This window comes from Falco peregrinus, chromosome 2, assembly GCF_023634155.1.
Source record: "Falco peregrinus isolate bFalPer1 chromosome 2, bFalPer1.pri, whole genome shotgun sequence".
NCBI lineage: Eukaryota > Metazoa > Chordata > Aves > Falconiformes > Falconidae > Falco > Falco peregrinus.
In genome coordinates this window covers 37,524,358-37,542,579 of record NC_073722.1, presented here as the reverse complement: position 1 = coordinate 37,542,579, position 18,222 = coordinate 37,524,358, and the positions used below count along the sequence as shown (strand labels likewise).

At 40.5% G+C, this 18,222-nt stretch overlaps 1 protein-coding gene across 8 annotated transcripts in view; it reads right to left on the bottom strand.

The window, feature by feature from the left end:
- Positions 1-10,111: 10,111 nt before the first annotated feature.
- The window catches only part of NEK1 (NIMA related kinase 1), a 48,977-nt gene continuing 40,866 nt past the window's right edge, over positions 10,112-18,222 (bottom strand). For 4 of the 8 annotated variants that reach the window (XM_055794315.1, XM_055794323.1, XM_055794324.1 and 1 more), the window contains 5 exons: positions 16,865-17,019; positions 15,764-15,975; positions 13,536-13,669; positions 13,124-13,256; positions 10,113-11,123 (listed from right to left, as the gene is read on the bottom strand). In XM_055794315.1, coding sequence (XP_055650290.1) covers positions 11,110-11,123; positions 13,124-13,256; positions 13,536-13,669; positions 15,764-15,975; positions 16,865-17,019 — 648 coding nt within the window. In that variant the 3' untranslated portion in view covers positions 10,113-11,109. Of the gene's footprint in view, positions 11,124-13,123; positions 13,257-13,535; positions 13,670-15,763; positions 15,976-16,864; positions 17,020-18,222 lie in introns of all 8 variants that reach the window. The other 4 variants (XM_055794320.1, XM_055794318.1, XM_055794319.1 and 1 more) reach the window with 2 other exon arrangements.

The following is an 18,222-nucleotide window of genomic DNA, read 5'->3' as shown; positions in this document are numbered from 1 at the left end:
CATGTTTTTAGAGCAAAATCTAAAGGAAGAATTTGCTAGCTTGTTTAAATTCTGAACTAAGCCTTTTAGAATTTTAAGTGCTGCAACAGTTTGATGGTTTGCCAAAAAAAAAACCCCAACCAGTTGTCATGTTAGTTCTTAAAAGCGTGCTCAGCTAGTTTTTTTCAGAGAGATTTATTTCCTTAAAATAGCATTTTCCTTCTAAAACTGCCTGCTGGGCAGAGCTATCTGACAAGCAAGTAGAATTACCAGCATGTTTACTTTTCAAACATCTCTTCCATGCTTAAACAGTTCTGCTGTGGTATCAAACATACATGAGTGATGAGATAGGTTTTGTAAGAGTTTGTGTACTAGGATATATAAAACTAAATTGTGTTGCAGCATTTAAAGTGCACTAACATTTCCATCACAAACTAGTTAAAGCACTGTCCGTATACCAAGGTAAAGCATTTACTCTGACTGAAGCATCCCTTTTTGGAATGTAACCTTGGCTACAAGGAAAGTTGCGTTCCCATTGGCACAAATTAGACTTTTTGTGTTGTCTGAAAGATACAGAAGCTCCTTTACAGCTTCAAGTGTCTGCAATTTCTAGCATGCTTACAAAAGGATGTAGGCAGAGGTTTGGATGTGATCAGTGTACCATCTGTGTGCCGTTGGTTTTATCTGTGAAGGAAAAAGCAAGGATTTCCAATGTAGCTTGATGCTGAAGGAAAGTTTTGAATTGCATTGGGATGAAAGTAACAGAATAAAGGGACAAGTTCCCCAGTAGTTTTTTGCAGAATCACTATCATTCTGCTACCACAGTTCTTAACAAACAGAGGAATGAAGAGAAAAAAAACCCAACAAACTGTCCTTGTTCAAAATAAGATTAAGGAAGTGAGATAAATTTATGGAGTATTCATGGCACTACTTTGGATTTCTTTTGTAAAGCTTGGGACTTGGCTTTTAAGTCAATGAAGACATTGAGATGCAAAATTAATTCACTGAGGCTGCTAGTGCTACAAGGCTATCAAGGCTATATAATCACTCTGGGATTGCCAAAGATTTTTATTTTTTTTTTGTAGATTTGTGTCACTTTCACTCCCACACATCTGGCAAGAGACCTCTCTGCACTGGCTTAGTTGAAAATCTTATCTCATAGATCATTACTAGCAATAAATTCCAGCCTTTGTGCTTATATTGTCCCACAGCCTGGAGTCACTGATTTTGCAGAACTAGGAATTTGGGCTGTAAAATATTTACTCACTAACACACACCCCCAAAAATGCCTCAAAACTAACCCTCTAGCTCTTTCTTTGTAAAGCCAGCTCTGAAAATGTAAATCATATCAAACTGACTCTCAGGGCCAAAGAAAACAGGCAGCTGGATTCCATCTCTTTAGCTAAGAATCAGCCCTTAAATACCTCCTAAATAATCATTTTGTATGAGCTATAGTCAAACTCATTTTCAAGTAATGTTTTCCTACATGTCCCAGAAAATGGAAACAGCAACTCTCGGCATGTGGGTGTGACTAGGGCACTGACGATGGGTAAGTGTGCCAAAAACCTGTTCACAAGCATCACTGTAAACTGCTAATGCAGTTCTACCACCATTCTTCTCTAAGGTCACACCCACACTAAAAACAGGATATATTTTTAATCCACATCATAGTCCTTAAATATAGCTAAGGCAGCTGTGCTCAAAACAGTTGTTGGCAAGTGATCTGTGCTAGGTGTTTTCCTATTAAGGAGCATTTTTCTGATACTGCATCTGGAAGCATTCCTATTTATGGTATTTATTTTGCTGTTCCTTTTATATATGACAGGGATGGGGAGCATGAAGGCAGAGTTACCTCATACGTTGAAGACTTTGCAACCTGTAATGAAAAAGACTGGAAAAATAAGAGAAGGGAAGACAAACGAGGGGAGAGAATGACTGACATAGATGCAGTTATCTCTGCAAGAGAAGTTAAATAATTCGCTGGGGAGGAAGCAAAGGGACAATTCCCAGAACTAAGCCACAGATCTCCAGCTTTGAGCTGTCTCCTGGAATACTTAGTAATGACCAGCAAGTGTTGCTGAATAGCAGATGCGTTCTCTAGGTGTGGGGAGAGATGGTATGGAGATGCTTGAGATGCAGTGAGATACTCGAATATCCCTCCATTCCTGATCATCTGATTTCAGAAGAAATATTGGTAACTGGCAAATAATAAAGCCAGAATATTTTCCAAGCACCCCCACAATCATTCTTGAGTAACTTAACCAAGCAAAACCATGGTAGAATAAACAGTCAGGTAGAAGGAACGTGAAATGACTTCCCCTTTTGTTTTCATAGAACAAGTTAACAGTATTTTGACTCTAGGTAGCGTTGCGTAACATGAAACATAGTAGTTTTAACCAAAATACTGGGATAATCCAGGAACAAGCTGTAACTTAATTTTTGGCATTTTTATTTTTGGTTTCCCAGGTGAAATCTAGTGAGTGCATGGAAGTGTTTTTTAATCAATCCTGATACATATCCACATACACTGCCATCTAAAATTAGGTTAGCGCATTATAGCTGCTGTGGGAACCTTAACTTACTTTCATTGACTTTAGGAGGATTAAGTCAGAAACAATACTATTTTAATGCCATTTTTTGTATTTACTTGGCAAAGACTCTTGTCAATTTAAAGTTTCCCTTGGGAGATGTCAAGAGGTCACTGAAATTTTCCTGGGCAAGGAAGGGAGAGTGGTTGAAACCTTGGCCTCCCTGCTGCTTCCTTCAGTGTTTTTCTTCATGTCATTAGTGCTGTACTCGGCACTTTCCCCCCAGCTTCCATTAGAAGGGGGAATGAGTGAATGTAAAATGTTAGTGAGAAATGGAGGCAAGAAACACAGAGAAGGCTTCCCTGCTGTTTTATTTGGCTAATTCTAGGCCTTGGTAACTGTTAACTTAGTCACAGAAAGTGACTATAGAATATATTGTCTAGTATGCACAAGAAACTCCCAGATGCTTCAGCACATTTTTTCCCCAGTTCATTCTATTACTCTACACAGTCTTCTGTCCAAGGACCACAAAGCCTTTTGACCTCTCTGTTGTCCTATGACAAGGAAATACAGTTCCCTAAGGCTGAAAAAGTATCAGGGCTTGATTTCCAGAAATTAGATACCTACAGTTTCCATGAACATCAATGCAACTGTAAGCAAGCAGCATTTTTCAGACACCACTAAAACAGAAATTCAGAATGGAGGGGCAGGAGGGACCCCTCGCATCCTACAGGCCTTGTACGCAGAGTTTCTGAATTTAAGCTGAGAATACCTGAGCTGAGGTATCAAAACCAGCTTTGTTAAAGCTGGTGACTGTAGGAAGGATCTGACTTGTTTCACACAATGGATTAGTGGGATCCCTCCAACAAGCCCCTATGGTTTATCATACAAAAAACCAGGTATTCACAATCACTAATTTTCAACTATTTAAGTTGAACGCTTTTCACGTTTTTAACTGCTCTAAGGCAGAATAAAGCATCTGTGGGGAGCTTTGCCAGCAAATGAAAACAAGAACAGTGCTAAGTAAGTACATTATGCCTTGATTAATACAAGATAAACATTATACATTACACAGCTTGAGCTCCTCAGCAGGCCTATTCCACGTTGTATATTCATACATAAATTTCTCTTACTGCGCAAGCAGTCTTGCACCATCCTTGACAGATGAGCTTTAGGAACTATTGTGAGGTGGTTTAAGTTATAACTCCATCTGTTACAGCCCATCCTTCTGATGGAGATTGCTTTCACTGTGGCAGATTAAGCAGAACGGAATATGTGTTCATATCCCCACCAACTGCAGCTCAGAGTCTGGCGACTTGGCTCAAACCCATCTTCTCAGCGGTTTAATCAATGATGCTATGCTTTGTGCCGAAGCGTGAGGGTGGGTGCACATTCATTCTGCTGGTCCTGATAATCATCAGCAGAGGGAAAGAACAGACAGCTGAGAACAGGAGCATCTTAAGAGATCACAGTGGGATTTGACTTAAGCTTTCTGTAAAGTTTTACTGCGAGGAGGGAGGCCTTATGACCATGCTTAACCACGCTCTGCTATTGTACATATGGCTAGACACTGGTGTTTGTGGTGGAAAACCTGTCCATTACTGATCTGAGCAGACTAGTTACTGTAGTATCACTGCATGGTTACCGAAGGTCACAGGCCAGGATTGAACAGTGCTCCCTTTCCCAGTTGGCAATACTCGACCTCGTTGGCTGTTACGAGTCAGAATTTGCTGGAGTCTCTTCCTGGACAGACAAAATTGCCCAACATAGACAAAGGAATAGTGGTCATCTGAGGAAGGGAGGGACTGCAGTGAATTGAGTACAGCTGAGTTAAGTTATTCAGGGCACTATGATCACTAGCTGATGTACTAACGTCTGTGGTGGAACAGGATATGAATTCAGAGCAATTGGGCTTTTCAGCAGCTGAAAAAATACGTGATATTATTAATAGCTAAAAATCACATTAGAGATGTTTTACGGCTTTGGAAATAATTCTCCGCATGTGTTTACTAACAGTAAAATACAGATCTACTAAATAAGGCTTTAAAACTATTAAGCGTGAAAAAATAAAATAGTATTTCTTAAAATTAAAAGGGCATAAAAGTATGTCCAGTGTTAAGTCCAAATTTACTCTTTTGAGAAGCTCAACTGCCATAATCTTCACCTTTTGATTTCCTCTTACAAAAATTTGAAGAACAGGACTAAAATACTCCAAACTGCCATGTGAGTTATCAAAACTAACATCTTAGTGGGAAAGTGCACTTCGATAATGGCAATTAGATGCATTTATTACTGTCTTCTAGATGTCTTTATCAAGAGTTGTTACAGCTCAATACAGAGGAAGAAACAGAGTTTAGGGGAAGTACAACAGCTGTAGCAATTTGTAAGAAGGAGATTGACCCTTAGGCAGTGGTCATGTTGGTATAGCTCCGCAATAGATAGAGCTCTAGCTCGTCATTAACGGCATCTCAGGTTTTCTGTCTTTTCTGTATCCCCATCAAATCAATCACGTCTTCAGAAAAAGGCTACTTACCTTATTTTTGCAACACTACTCTGGCAGCATGTAAATAGTTCTAGCAGCAATAAAACAAGCAGCAATGAGAACTCTTGACTGCTGATGGGGAAGGTGATAGAGGGAGAAAATGGCATCCCTGAAGTATAGCTTGGGATTTAAAATTCTATCAAGAGAGCTAGAACTGCAGAGTTTTTGCCTAAAATTTGTATCTGGGGAGGTTTTATCCTATACTGAAGATACAGCAAAAATGCATACTTCATCCCTTCCCCTGGAGAAGAGATTACTGTCAGGACTGTCGGTGGGATACAGCAAAAATTAGGGTATGTCAGGGACCTGATTATGGTTCCATTATCCTCAGAGCGTGTCTGCATCAGCTTGAGCCATGGTGCTATTTAAAACTGACCTGTATTTTCTCCTGGCTAACTATAGTCCCTAAGGGAACATCCATCAGCCAAGCAGAAGTGACTCCAGCAACATCCCAGCTTCACACTTGATACAGTCAACCACAGGAATGATTTGTGAAAGAACTGTCACGGCCATCCTGAAACTACACAAATGCTACCTTACTGGAGTTTTCCCACCATGCAACCTGCCTGGTTTTGGCTTTTGTTGTGCCGCTAATGTGAAAAAACTCTCCAAGTCTTTGGCTCTGTGAGTTTTTTAACTGTCTCATTAAAAAGACAGTTAATGGAATTAGCTAAATCCCATCTTGGTTTAAAAATGCCTTGGAAATAAAATCTGGAAGAGTGCACCGGATCAAAGGTGCTCAAGGCAAGCAATTTAGCAGGAGCAGCTGAACTCCTCTGTATGTGTCTCACAAGTAACTACAAATGAATATATTTTTATGGGAGCAGTTCAATTAAGGTTGTAGTTGCTGAAGGAGTGGTTTTAAGACTCTTGCACAAGCCAACCGTTCAAAGTGCTACTGTTTGAATTGATGAACTCATCAGCTCAGCTGGAAAACATCAACTTGGAAAAGCATTTGAAGTGTGTGTTGCATTAATGCGCACATTTAATTTAAAGGAAGAAGGAAGCTCTTTAGGGATTTTAAAACTAGTACTTAAACTCTGCAAATTGCTCCGTCTAAACTGCTATGATAAAAATGGCAAAAAGAAACGTTCTAGGAATGGTAACCATTGGTTTATATTTTATGCTAAATTTTAATCTATGTGGCTTATGAATGACCAAGTGTTAAAACAAGATTTGAGAAAGCACACAGTTACTTGGGCAGAAGAACGTTTAAAAGGATTGAAGGATCACATTTCTGTATTTGTCTTTGGTTTATCACAGTTCATAAAATTAAGTAGAGCCTGGCTTCATTGGAGCCTTGTTGAGGTGCTTTTAGTGGCGAGATAGAAGTGAAATCACCTAATTTAGCCAGGGGCCATGCTCCTGCCTCACCCGCTGGCAGAGGGGGAGGCTGGTGCAGCACCCAGCCGGGCACAGCATCACAGCTGGGCTAAGAACTTTTCGTTTAGTTGAATTCACATCTGGTCATTGGGGGAAACAGGACACACCGTGCCATCCTCCGGGCCCCCAGGAAAAGGAGTGTAAGGGTGACGGAACCGGTACAAGCAGAGCCCTATCTAAAGCCTTGTGAACCCAGCCGAGCAAGTGCCGTGTATTTCCTTGCAGTTTTGATTTGTGAATTATTTGTGCGTAACAACGTTTTGTAAACGTACCAAGATTTGTGTTTGTGCGCAGGGTTTCCAGAACGCGGCCTTGTACCGGGAGATACTCCTCAGTCACAGGAACCTGAAACTCCCGCGCTGATTTCGGGCTCCCCGCCTACCTATAGGCCGGTCCCCGCGGGACCCTACCGAGGGGCGCCAGGGAGCCCCGCGGCTGCGGTGCGGACCCCGCTGCGCGCCCGCGGGGCCGCCTCAGGCAGCGGTGGCGGCACGCCCGGCCCCTCCCCGCCCGGCCCCTCTGCTGCCACCTGGCGGCGGCGCGGCGGCACCGCGGCGTGCGCCGCGCCCGCTCCCTGGGGCGGGCCGAGTTGCGGGCGGCCGGGGTCCCGCTCGGGTGTCGTTCCCCTGCAGGCAGATGGGGGGGACGCGACGCACACCGAACGAACCCCGTCTTACAGCAATCAACTCGGTCGCTGTGGCGCAGCGCCCGGCGGGCAGCGCCGCTCCCGGGCCGGAGAGCCGGGCTGACGCCGTTGGCCGCTGCCAGGAGCAGCCGCGGGAGATTTAAACGGCCGTTGTTGGGGGGGAGGCGCCGCAGGGAGGGCGCCGCGCCGTGCCGGTGGGCCCGCAGCCCGGGCGTGCGCTGGGGCCCCGCCAGGAGGGCGGGAACCCGCCGCTGTTCCGGCAGGGAAAGCCCCTGCGGCGCGTGGTGCCGCCGGCCGCGGAACCGGTGGGGCGGGGGCCGCGCGGGCCGTCGGGGGCCGCCAGAGCCGTGGCCCTTCTGGGGAAAAGGCGGGCACCTGCGCGTGTGTGCGCGGGCCGGTGACCTGCCACGACGGGTGACCGGGTTGCAGGGACAGTTAAAAGGCAGCGCGGTATTAGAGGAGCCAAGGTGGAGAGGGGGGTGTAGGGGCCGTGCTGCCCTAGCGGGCACCGCAGGGGCACCCTGGCCCCTGGTGACCCACCAAACCAGGACTCTGCGTCAGCCTCCACCCTCCTGCATCACAGCCCGGAACAGACATGGTGCTTTAATACCTGTAGACACCCACGAGCGAGGTCTGCAAGGAGAAACCATACCAGAATCACACAGTGGATACCCTAAAAAGAAACAAGTGCTTGTAGTGGGCGACGATCTGTTAAGAGGCACTTGGGTGCCCACCCTGAGGTGCCAGCCTGACAGGCGGTCACGTGAGGCATGCTGCCTGCCGCAAGCTGAGGGCCCAGATGTTGCAGAGAAGGTGCCTCAAATTGTCGAGAGCATGGACTACTGTCCACTGCCACTCTTCCGTGTGGGCATGAATGCCACCACAAACCAGAACCTGGGCAGAATCAAGGATGACTATAAAACCCTGTGGTGCAAGTGACAAAATTTTGGTGCCCGAGTCACTTTTTCTTCCATATTACCACTAAGAGGAAAGAGTGCTGCCAGAAATAGACATATAATGCACATCAACTTCTGGCTTCTTTGCTGGTGTCGTCATGAGGGTCTTGACCTCTATGACAACGGGACATTCTTTGATGACTGTAGCCTGTTAGGGAGGGATGGGATCCATCTGTCTGGAAGAGGCAAGGGAATCTTTGGCAGCGGGCTGGGTGGTTTGGCGAGTTGGGCTTTAAACTGAAGGGTTCGGTGGGGAGGGGTCCAAAGTGGCAATGCTCACGCCATAGCATCTAACCAGGGAATAAGCCAGGCCAAGCAGAGCAGTGACAAATGTTCCTTTGCGGCCTCCCAAGATGAGACCCAGCAGGCCAGCCGCCTCAGGGGTGCGTGTGGCTATGGCAGACCCTCTCCCACTCCTCCGGGGAAACCCGCGTGCTCAGTTACCTCCCTGAAACGCCTGCGCGCCAAGGCACGCAGCGTGGGGAACAGACAGGAAGAATCCGAGATCTGCGTGGCCGTCGCAGGGCCCCGATCTCATTGCAATTACAGAGACATGGTGGGACAGCTCGCGTGACTGGAATGCTACGTGGATGGCTTTCCCCTAGTTGAGGAGGATCAGGTTAGAGATTGGGCAAACTTGACACCCATAAATCCATGGACCCTGATGGGATGCAGCGTTAATTACTGATAAATTGTGTGGATGTCTCAAGAGCACAGAGAACCTTGCCAGGAATATGGTATACTGGAACTTTGCTTCAGCCAGCCACTCGCTTACCAGACCACAGAAATGTTAGTCATCTACTTTGATTCAAGTTGCCCTACCAGGTAATACGTTTTTCTGAAGTACCTTCTAGGAGAGAGTTCAAATACATGCTCAAAAGTTCAGCAAACTGAAGGCCAAAAGCCTCTTCAGACTTTGTTCTTCAAAAAGGACTGCAGGCACTGTGGCTGGGGTAGGAGTGGAGCCAGTTAGCAGTCAAGACTCCATCTTCCTGCCACAAGGACACATGCCTTCTGCTACTGCCTCACTGCTGGGGTTTTAGTCCTTTCTGTTCTGTAGAAGGTCAGATAACTCAAGGTGTACACACAGCTAGAAATAGGACAGTTAGGCAGAAGATTCCAGTGTCATAGACTACAATCATGGCTGCAGGGCAGCACAATAGAGGCATTAGGGGTTGTGTATGTTGGGATGGGTGTATTTACGGTTTTTTGGGTTTTTTGTGGTGGTGGTTTTTTTTTTTTTATGATTCCTCATCTGAACTACAGTTGGCTTCAGGGATCAAGAAGAAAGACTTGAGGATGGGGACATAATGTGAAATAGTTTACAGACTATGTTTTGTGCCATAAATACCACTCTGCATCTCAGTTTGCAACTAGAAAATCCCTTCTAGTGAACGCAATATGAATAAAGCCAAATGCTCAACTCTTTTCAATACATTATTACATACAGACCAATACATTGTCTTGAAGTCACCCTGTCCTTGATGTTGTTATAGTGTACATTTAACAGGGATTTGGAATTGCTGAAGAAATACTTTTATCTGAGAACTTATTTGCTGTGTCAATTTTAATCTAGCTCTTGAGGGATTTCAAGGATATCTGGTATTGCTTGTCAGGCTTGAAGATTATTCTTGAAAAGCTGTGCACAATCTGTGCACATTTTTCAAATCATTAATTGATAAAAAGCTTTATGTCTGCAAAGCTTGAAGTCTGCAGATCATGTCCATTTTTCTTACCAGATGCAAGCCAGCACACTGCATAAGAAATGAAGAATGTCACTAATGATATGATTTCAATTTGGAAAGAATGAAACGTCCCCCAAACCCTTAACTTCAGTAAGACTGTATCACCTTGAGCAAATTCAAACCCACAGAGCACAGAGTATACCAGTGGTGTATTTTCTTCTTTCCATAAGGTTCATCTATATTCTTTTAAATCTAAAGGTTTTGGGTCCTCCCTTCCCCCCCTAAAGGTGGGCAAGGTATGATTTGAAAAAGCAAACCTGAAAAAGAAAAATAAAGTCTTCAGAGTGTATTTGCTAAATGTCATGGACAATGTAGCTGATGAGGATAATCTCTCCGAATAGATTATTCAGCAGTGAAAACGGGAATGGAAGACAAGCCTAGAGAATAGCCTCAAAATTTACTGCAGGAAGTTTAAGAAAAAGAAAAAAAAGAAAGGGGAAGGAGAAACGAAGCAGCATAGGACAAAACCAGCACTGTTTCGAACAATGATGATAATTTCTTATCAGATGAAGCAAGAGATGTTTATCAAGTAAATAAGGTTATTAAAAAATATATTAAGAGCATTCATGATTATTAATTTTACTCTCATCACAGGTTCCCAGGATACAGCTAAAATAGAGCAAGTTTTGGTCTACCTTTAAGAGTTGGATATGTTTAAAAAAATTAACACTTTTCAGTGGGCAAAACTTTAATAACAACACCATAAAACAAGTATACAAAAATCATGTACATATTTTGACAGTTCTAAATAATATATATATATATGTATACTTGATTTTACTTTGTGGAAAAAAAACCTTTTGGCAGTTTTTGATTGTGACTAGCTGTATTTGGAAAAAAAAAAAACCCAAACCAACTTTTTCTCAAATAGGGCAGTTGAAAGTTTGACAGTTTATCAGATTCGTAACAAGAGACTTACTGTAGGGTAAGCTAATAAAGCTGTTCCAGAGATGATGACTGGAAAACAACAGCATGCTGAACATCTGCCCCTGTATAGTACTGGAAATACTTTGAATATTTTGACAGCAAAACCAAGGAAATGCGGGTTAGAAGAAACCTGTTTTTCCTTTTAGGGTGGTGGAAATCAAGCTACAAAATTTTGGGCATCTGATATTTAATGAACACATACGCAAGTACACACAAGAGGAGTGTATAGGTATCTCAGTTTTAAAAGGCATGTTTTTCCTCTTTTTCATACATTCAACATTCTTTCTTCAAGTCTTGCTTCTCCTGCCTCATGTTACATTTTCCACTACAATTTGTTATGCAGCTGTGGCAGACTTCAAACACCGACACGTAGTACAGCATTAAGGAATTTCCTGAGTCAGGTTTATTCATCGTTATCTGTAAAAAGCAGGAGAGGGGGAAGACAGGGTGAAAAGGAGCCACGCACACACACACACTCGCTCTCAACTGGAGTTACAAAATTGGGAACCACAATTTAGTAAGGAATAATACAAGAATTCACTAAGTTAGTCACCAAAGCTGTCTTGAAAGCACTATGTGTACAGATACTGAACAACATGTCATCTTTCTTGGATTAGTGAATTTAAGATAGTTTCATCTCAAGTGGTCTGCTTCAGTTAGAGCAGTCCTATTTGTAAAGAGCAATATATTGTTTTCTAACTTTTCTTATTTGAAGAGTATAAAACTTGTGTGGCAGAAGCTCCTGAACATGCTTCTGACTGTCACTTGTCCTCTACTCACCTTTATTAGCACAGGATTTTTTCTTTAAACGTCTGAAATTTAAAGAACTGCTTTAAATGTCATTCTTTATGTACTTTGGTATTAAAGTACTGTATGTACTTTAAATGTCTGACATGTAAAGAACTACTTTTTCTTTACATTTTTGTATGCTACCACAGATTTGTAAAATACAGAATTAGAACTGAAGCTATTAAAAATAGTCACTTGTTAATCGGCATTTCACAAGATGAAAGGCAGCTCATTTTAATAGGATTCATTCAGACAACAGCTTACAATCTGTATGCCAACATTTCAGCAAACTGTCATTTAAGCCTTTTAGTATTAGTTTTAAAATATCCTTAAGGCAAAGTGGCAAGGAAAAGCAACCGGTAACACTATAGTTACCATTTTCTTTTTCCATACTGCCAGTGCTTTGGACGCTTGATAAAAAAACGACTACGATATATCTTTCCAATTCTGTCGTTAAATCAATAAATTGTGGTTGAAAAAATGTTTCAGACACTTTTCTGTCATATAACACAGGATGAAAACAACATGGTACTGGTTATTCTTACTGAGTGGTTCTGTACCGGTAGCAAAAAAAAAAATGGGGAAAATCTAAACTGTATTAAAAGTTTTTTTTTGAATTATTGTTTGTAAAAATATTTTCCCCCCAAGCATTTACATATAAAAACCATAGAAAGCTGTAATCTTATTTGACCCTTCATTCACTGCTATTGCAACACACTCGTAAAAGCATTTAAAAGATGCAGAAAGTAGACGTTGGTTAACATGCGTTAGAAGTATTTTTTCAAAATTGAAAATCATTGCATACATTTCTAAAGCCAATATATAATGCTTCTGATTTATATTAACATAATTGAGATTTTAATTTCTTTATTTTTCTCTCCAGTAAAGACATCCACCATTAGAAATCTAAAATTTCATCACTGCAGTTAAGTTTTTGACATGAGAGCAAAAACCACCAAACCATTTCTCATTGATAGCGGTCTATGTGGTATTTCACAGAGTAACTCTGCAAGATGTAGGAGCTATCCGTCTGCCTAGCAACCTCTGCTAAGCTAGGCAGAGCTCGAAAGCAAGATAAATTCTCTTCAAGTATTACTGAGCCACCTGAAAACTAAGATGGATGGTACCTCCACATCAAGTTCTTCTGAAACATGACAATCACAGGATAAAGAGCCACGTGACATTTTCTTTTCAGGAAAGCAGCGATACTGCAACCCATTACAAATACAGAGTTTTAGAAAGAACAGTATTATTTTAGCTAAAAAATTCATTAATTTTGGAGATGAAATTGTTTTTAATTCTGAAAGTTTTATTCTAGATTTCCATCTTTGCAAACTGTGTAACTGCTTTACAGAGATTAAACAGTCATACTGCACCTTTCACAAGGTTTGTATTGTAATAAGTATTGTTACAGTTGACTGTATATGTACATACCGATCAATCAGAGTGGTCAGCATGCTTAATCAAAGCGTGCCATGTCTTGTCGCTGGAATAAGAATTTTTTTAATCAATTTAGCCAATCCATGTAACAAACCACAGATATGTTTTAGAAGTATATTAGAACCTATTGTATATGATCCAGAAAGAACATAAGACAAGCCGTAACTGCCAGGACACAGTGATATTACCTTCTTGGTACACTCCATCTGCCATTACTAGGTGAAGTATTTTGGCGTACAGGTGTTTGTGTTCGTTTCCAAGAATAGTCTGAACTATGGTTGAACAAATATCAATATTTTCATCTTCATCTTCATGTATAGCCTAGGAGAAAGGACAACTCATGTTGCCAAAATTAAAACGGGCAGAGATTTAAGTAGTTCAAATTTATTAAATGCAATTCATGGTTAAACCCAAAGTTCTCCTTTTGGTTCCAATGGCATGGCATTTTCTCTCTTAATATTTTAGTATGTTGAAACAGAATAAAAGCCTGAAGAAATTAGCATCGATTCCATTCACACAATGCAGTTAGTTACTGGCACAGTAAACGGCCCTAGGTACTCGTTTCTTAAAATATTTTCCACTTAAGGTTATTCTACAAACCTTTATTTTCTCATAAACTTCAATGAATTTGTCAAAACCTATTTCCTGCTCCAGGTTATATCTCAGCTCTTCCAAATGGCTGAAGATACTATCACATTCTTCACATTCACTGGCAATCTCTCCATCACTATTATCTATAAAGAAAGAAAACAGTAAAACCACATCATTTTTCCTACACTCTTCATGTTGTTTCTACATCCCTAAACTTGATATCCACACAGACCTCTAAATGTAAAGAAAGCAGGTAAGCTCAGGAGCACCAGATGATGTTGGCAGATGTTCTGACCAACCTGCGCAGAACATCCCTTTTATTGACAGCAAAGAAACTCAGAATCCCAAATGGGAAGCATCGAGCTCTCTCCTCTAAACCCCCACTCTGGTAGTTAGCCATAAGGGTATTCACGCTGGAGGAAAACAAGGTACAGTCTTAAAGCAGATTTCCATTTAGCAAAGCTATGTTAGCAGGTCAAGTTCCATATAACCATTCCACATATTTCTGAGGTGGAACGGATGCAGGGTTCAGTGGCTGTCCTGTGTGCTAGGGAAAAACGCTCCTTAATGAAGCAGCTGTCTTGTAGCAGAAAATAAGGACGTGTATATTAAGAATCAGTTATTTAATTTTTTCACTGAGATGCATCTTGTTGCATGGAGCAAGTCTAAAAAACACAGTACTAATTTCACTACAAAGTTCCTCATTTTTTAAGAATGTATCTCTTGTGTGGCAAATTCAATATGCCAATAAAATATATAAGCAAAATCAAGACGATTTTGCTTATAGGCTACAGGAATCTTAAAAATAGGTTGGGAACAGTCAAACATCAGGTAAGCCTAACAAAAAAAGGATCTATCTAAAAATACAAGATGGAATCCCTGTGTAAAATCCTATTATAAAATGCAAACTGCTTTTGCCCAAGACAAAAACTTCCTTAAATATTTGAATTATAAAAGGACTTATCTACCCAGGGAAAAATATACAACTTTCTAGATTTCAGAACTTATATAAAATCTTTACACCAATACATAGTATTGCCTGGTAGGTCACAGACTTTGTGAGTTAGTATTAAAAATCTTACTACTTTTGATTCCTGTATAATCCTGATCAAATCATACCCCTGACTCTAGTATCATAGTCACATCAACAAGAAATTATCACTGAAATAACAACAAAAGTTGCATATAGGTTAAAAACTTATTAGATGCCTTCTCATCCTGTATTTAACTTCTGGATCTTGAACAGATTTGGTTCAAAGTTCTGTCTGTTCCCCTGAGTTTTGAAGGCCTTCCTCCTGCCCCCACAATGAAACCTGCAATTCCTATGAAGTATCATAAATCTAGAAGGTGGGACGCTGACACCAAATACCGTAAACGCTTGCAACAACAGCAGAATCACATGAACAGATAGTATTGCGTGTTACCAGTGTATATGTCGAAAAAAGAAAGATGGTATTACCTAAGTTTATTTTATGTTAAAATACTTATGGGAGTGTATTATACAGATAATATCTTGAAGGTATATTTACAAATTTTCTATTTTTTTTAAATATCTTCAATAAACTGAAATTACACAAAAGCTATGGTTTAGATTAGTTGATTTTCTACATCTTTTTATACCTATACTTCTAAATGCGCTTTATTTTACAGCGGTAGTGAAATATTTTTATTTCAACCAGAATTTAAAAAACAGAACTGAGACTTCAGGACAGCATTGTGTATAGCTAATGCAAAACGCTAAAAGCAGTAATACATTTTTCTGTCTCATTTTTAGCTTGACTGCATTAATAGCTATTTCGGGCTAAGTACAAGGTTAATAATTCCATGTTCCTTTTGATTGCCTGTTAAATTAATTAATTGCAATGTAAGCTGAATCCCTGATACTCCAGTCATGTCAATTGCTATTTCTTTTTCACTCTTGACTGCAGTCATGAATTATTCAAAACATATGATGTGCACAGTCTTTGATCATCCTTGAAGACAAGTTTTAGATGACTAGAAAAAGTGATTCAAAATCACAGCCTAACAAATAGCGAACATTTGCAACATTGAATGTTGCTTAGATGTTGACCTTAACATTCAGAAAATCTAAATATTATCTAATTTTTTAAAAAGTTCTGCATAAAACCTACTAGTCAGAACTTTATTTCATTACAAGTATACCATAGAAACATTACTCTGTTTGAATTGTTAACATCAATAAGTAACTTATAAAACAGGTATAACAGAAATTATACCTGACTGCCATTCTTCGTTAAGTGCACTTTCACTGCTGGGGTTATTTTCATCTCCTTCATCCAGCTCTGTACCATTTGTTATGCATTCAGTGACGTTAGCCTTTAGAGTAGACTCCTCCTCTTCACTGAATTCCTCACTAGGCTGCTCCCTAAGCAGTTGTTCCATTGAGGCCCGGAGTTCCTGCAAATCTGTATCTGCCTCCCCAAACATACTAAAGGAAAGTGATAGAAAGTTAATTTAATTAATACTTTACAAGACAAACTCTGTAGGAAATGCTCATTTCTTTTGTTAAGCCAACAAACTGGAAAGCCAATGTAGCTGGAGAAGGAAAAAAAAGTATTATAAAAAAATAAAAAGACAAATATTTGTGTCCTCAGTCCAACATGATTATAGCATTGACACCATTACATCATGCAAGACACAGGGAATAGAGATTAGCTAAACAAATACCAGATAATTTTGTAAAAAGATGACGACAGGTCCTCAATTCAACTTTATTAGTAAGGTTATTTCAAAATCTTTGCATTGATGCACTATTATAGAACCCTGGCAAGTATAACAATCCAGATAAAAATGTGTCTGGAGCTAAAAGATCTAGATCTCATCGGAACAGATACACCAGATGATTTTATCTCTGCAGACTACCCAAGCTGCAGGAAATAATCAAGCACCAAGGTCAGATTTTGAAGCCCCTGAAATAATTTGGGGGACTTGAAGGACATCCCAATACAACGACAGAGAAGATAGATGAGCGAGATTCCCAGAACGTACAAAGAAAGGAAATATTCAAGAAATCTTTATTTCTAGAAGAGCAGTAGCCATCAACTTTGATCTGCTTCCGTGGAATGCAAGGTGCAAAAGCCAGGCAGAGTAGCATCTTGGATGGAATTTGGAAATTTGGACAGCTTATTGTAAGCAGTACATTCCATTAACTTCTCAGTTCTCTGGAACAAGACTCAAAGTAAATGGTGATTCAATACAGGATATTTAAAATTTAGGTAAAAACCCCATGCTGGTGTACTGTAACTGTTAGCATCTAACCAAAAATATTCTTGATCTAAGACACCTGTTTAAATACTTGATAAACTTGATACACTCACATATCCTCAGAATCGGAGGGTCCTTCTTTGGCTTGCTCATCTTCTGTATCATCTATTTCAAGATTATGTTGATGCTGCACATCTGCTACACTGGGAACATCGACTAAAGTTCTGTACAGTTTGTAAAGATCTGGGAGTGAACACGTTCTCAGCATCTGCAAAGGTAATGGAAAGCCTGTTTGGTAACAATACTAAAGACAGGCTGTGGTTACAAAATACTTTAAAAATGAGATTTTTTTTTGGTCCTTTTTCATTTGAAAGTTAATTTCAAAATAACTGTGTGTCCAGCACAGGTACTCTCATCGAAAATTTGACATCTTGAATTTTGCCTCTTAGCTAAAAGGAAAGCATTCCTTCTGCTTTCACAGGTTACAGCAATTAAAGCTTTAAGAACATCAACTGACATACAGAAACTGGTTTTGTGCAGATTTGTTCATTACTTTGATAGCTATCGAAAAAATAAAGGAACATTGCAGCAGATAATATATGTATACACACCATTGTTTACAACATATGTGTATTAATCACAGCGTAGGACTTTCAAGTAACTGACAAAAATTTTTTTCAAAAATTACACTTTATTAGTTCTCTAGGCTGGTCACTGAAAACAGTAGCTTTTGTTTACAACACATTTCAAGGCAATTCCATAGTATTAGAACAAACTTCATTACAAGTGTTTGAAAGAAGTTCAAGTTATAACAGTAATTTATTGCAATGGAAATAAAGCAACATGGAAACAAAGTAACTGTTTGCTCAGTGAGCTATCAAATCTCTCTTTTAAAAAGTCTAAGAACTCTCCAACATTACTGAATATTCACCATAGTATTAATAAAACAAGAAACAAGACCTGATCCGCACTAAGAAGTTATACCAGTAAGCCCCCACCTTCCTCCAAGCACAGCTCTGAATACATTCATGTTCAGTGTTTGTTCCTAATGAAAATCCCTACATTTCAATGAAAAAAACCCAGTTCCTCAGCTGCAATTTACACAAGCACAGTGTATTCATATACATGCTCAAATACCGAATCTCTTGTCGGCACACAGACAGAATATTACAGCCATCAAAGATGTAGCCACCTTTCTGACCACTACTACCACAGAAGACGGACTCTACCCCATCATTTGAAAGCTTGCAGTTATTTTGGAAAATGCTTCTTTTCCTATTATCCTACTTCTAGTAGCATACAGACCTGCCTACAGATAGGACACTAACTCTGTCTGCCCTGCTCCCTGCTAAAGGTTTCCTTAGTTTCTGGGCAAGAGCTGCCACAGAGGTGTATTTGGGACATTCCAGAAAGTTACATCTGCAGATACTGCAAAGACGTACTGAACATCCTCTTGCTGCAACCAAATGAG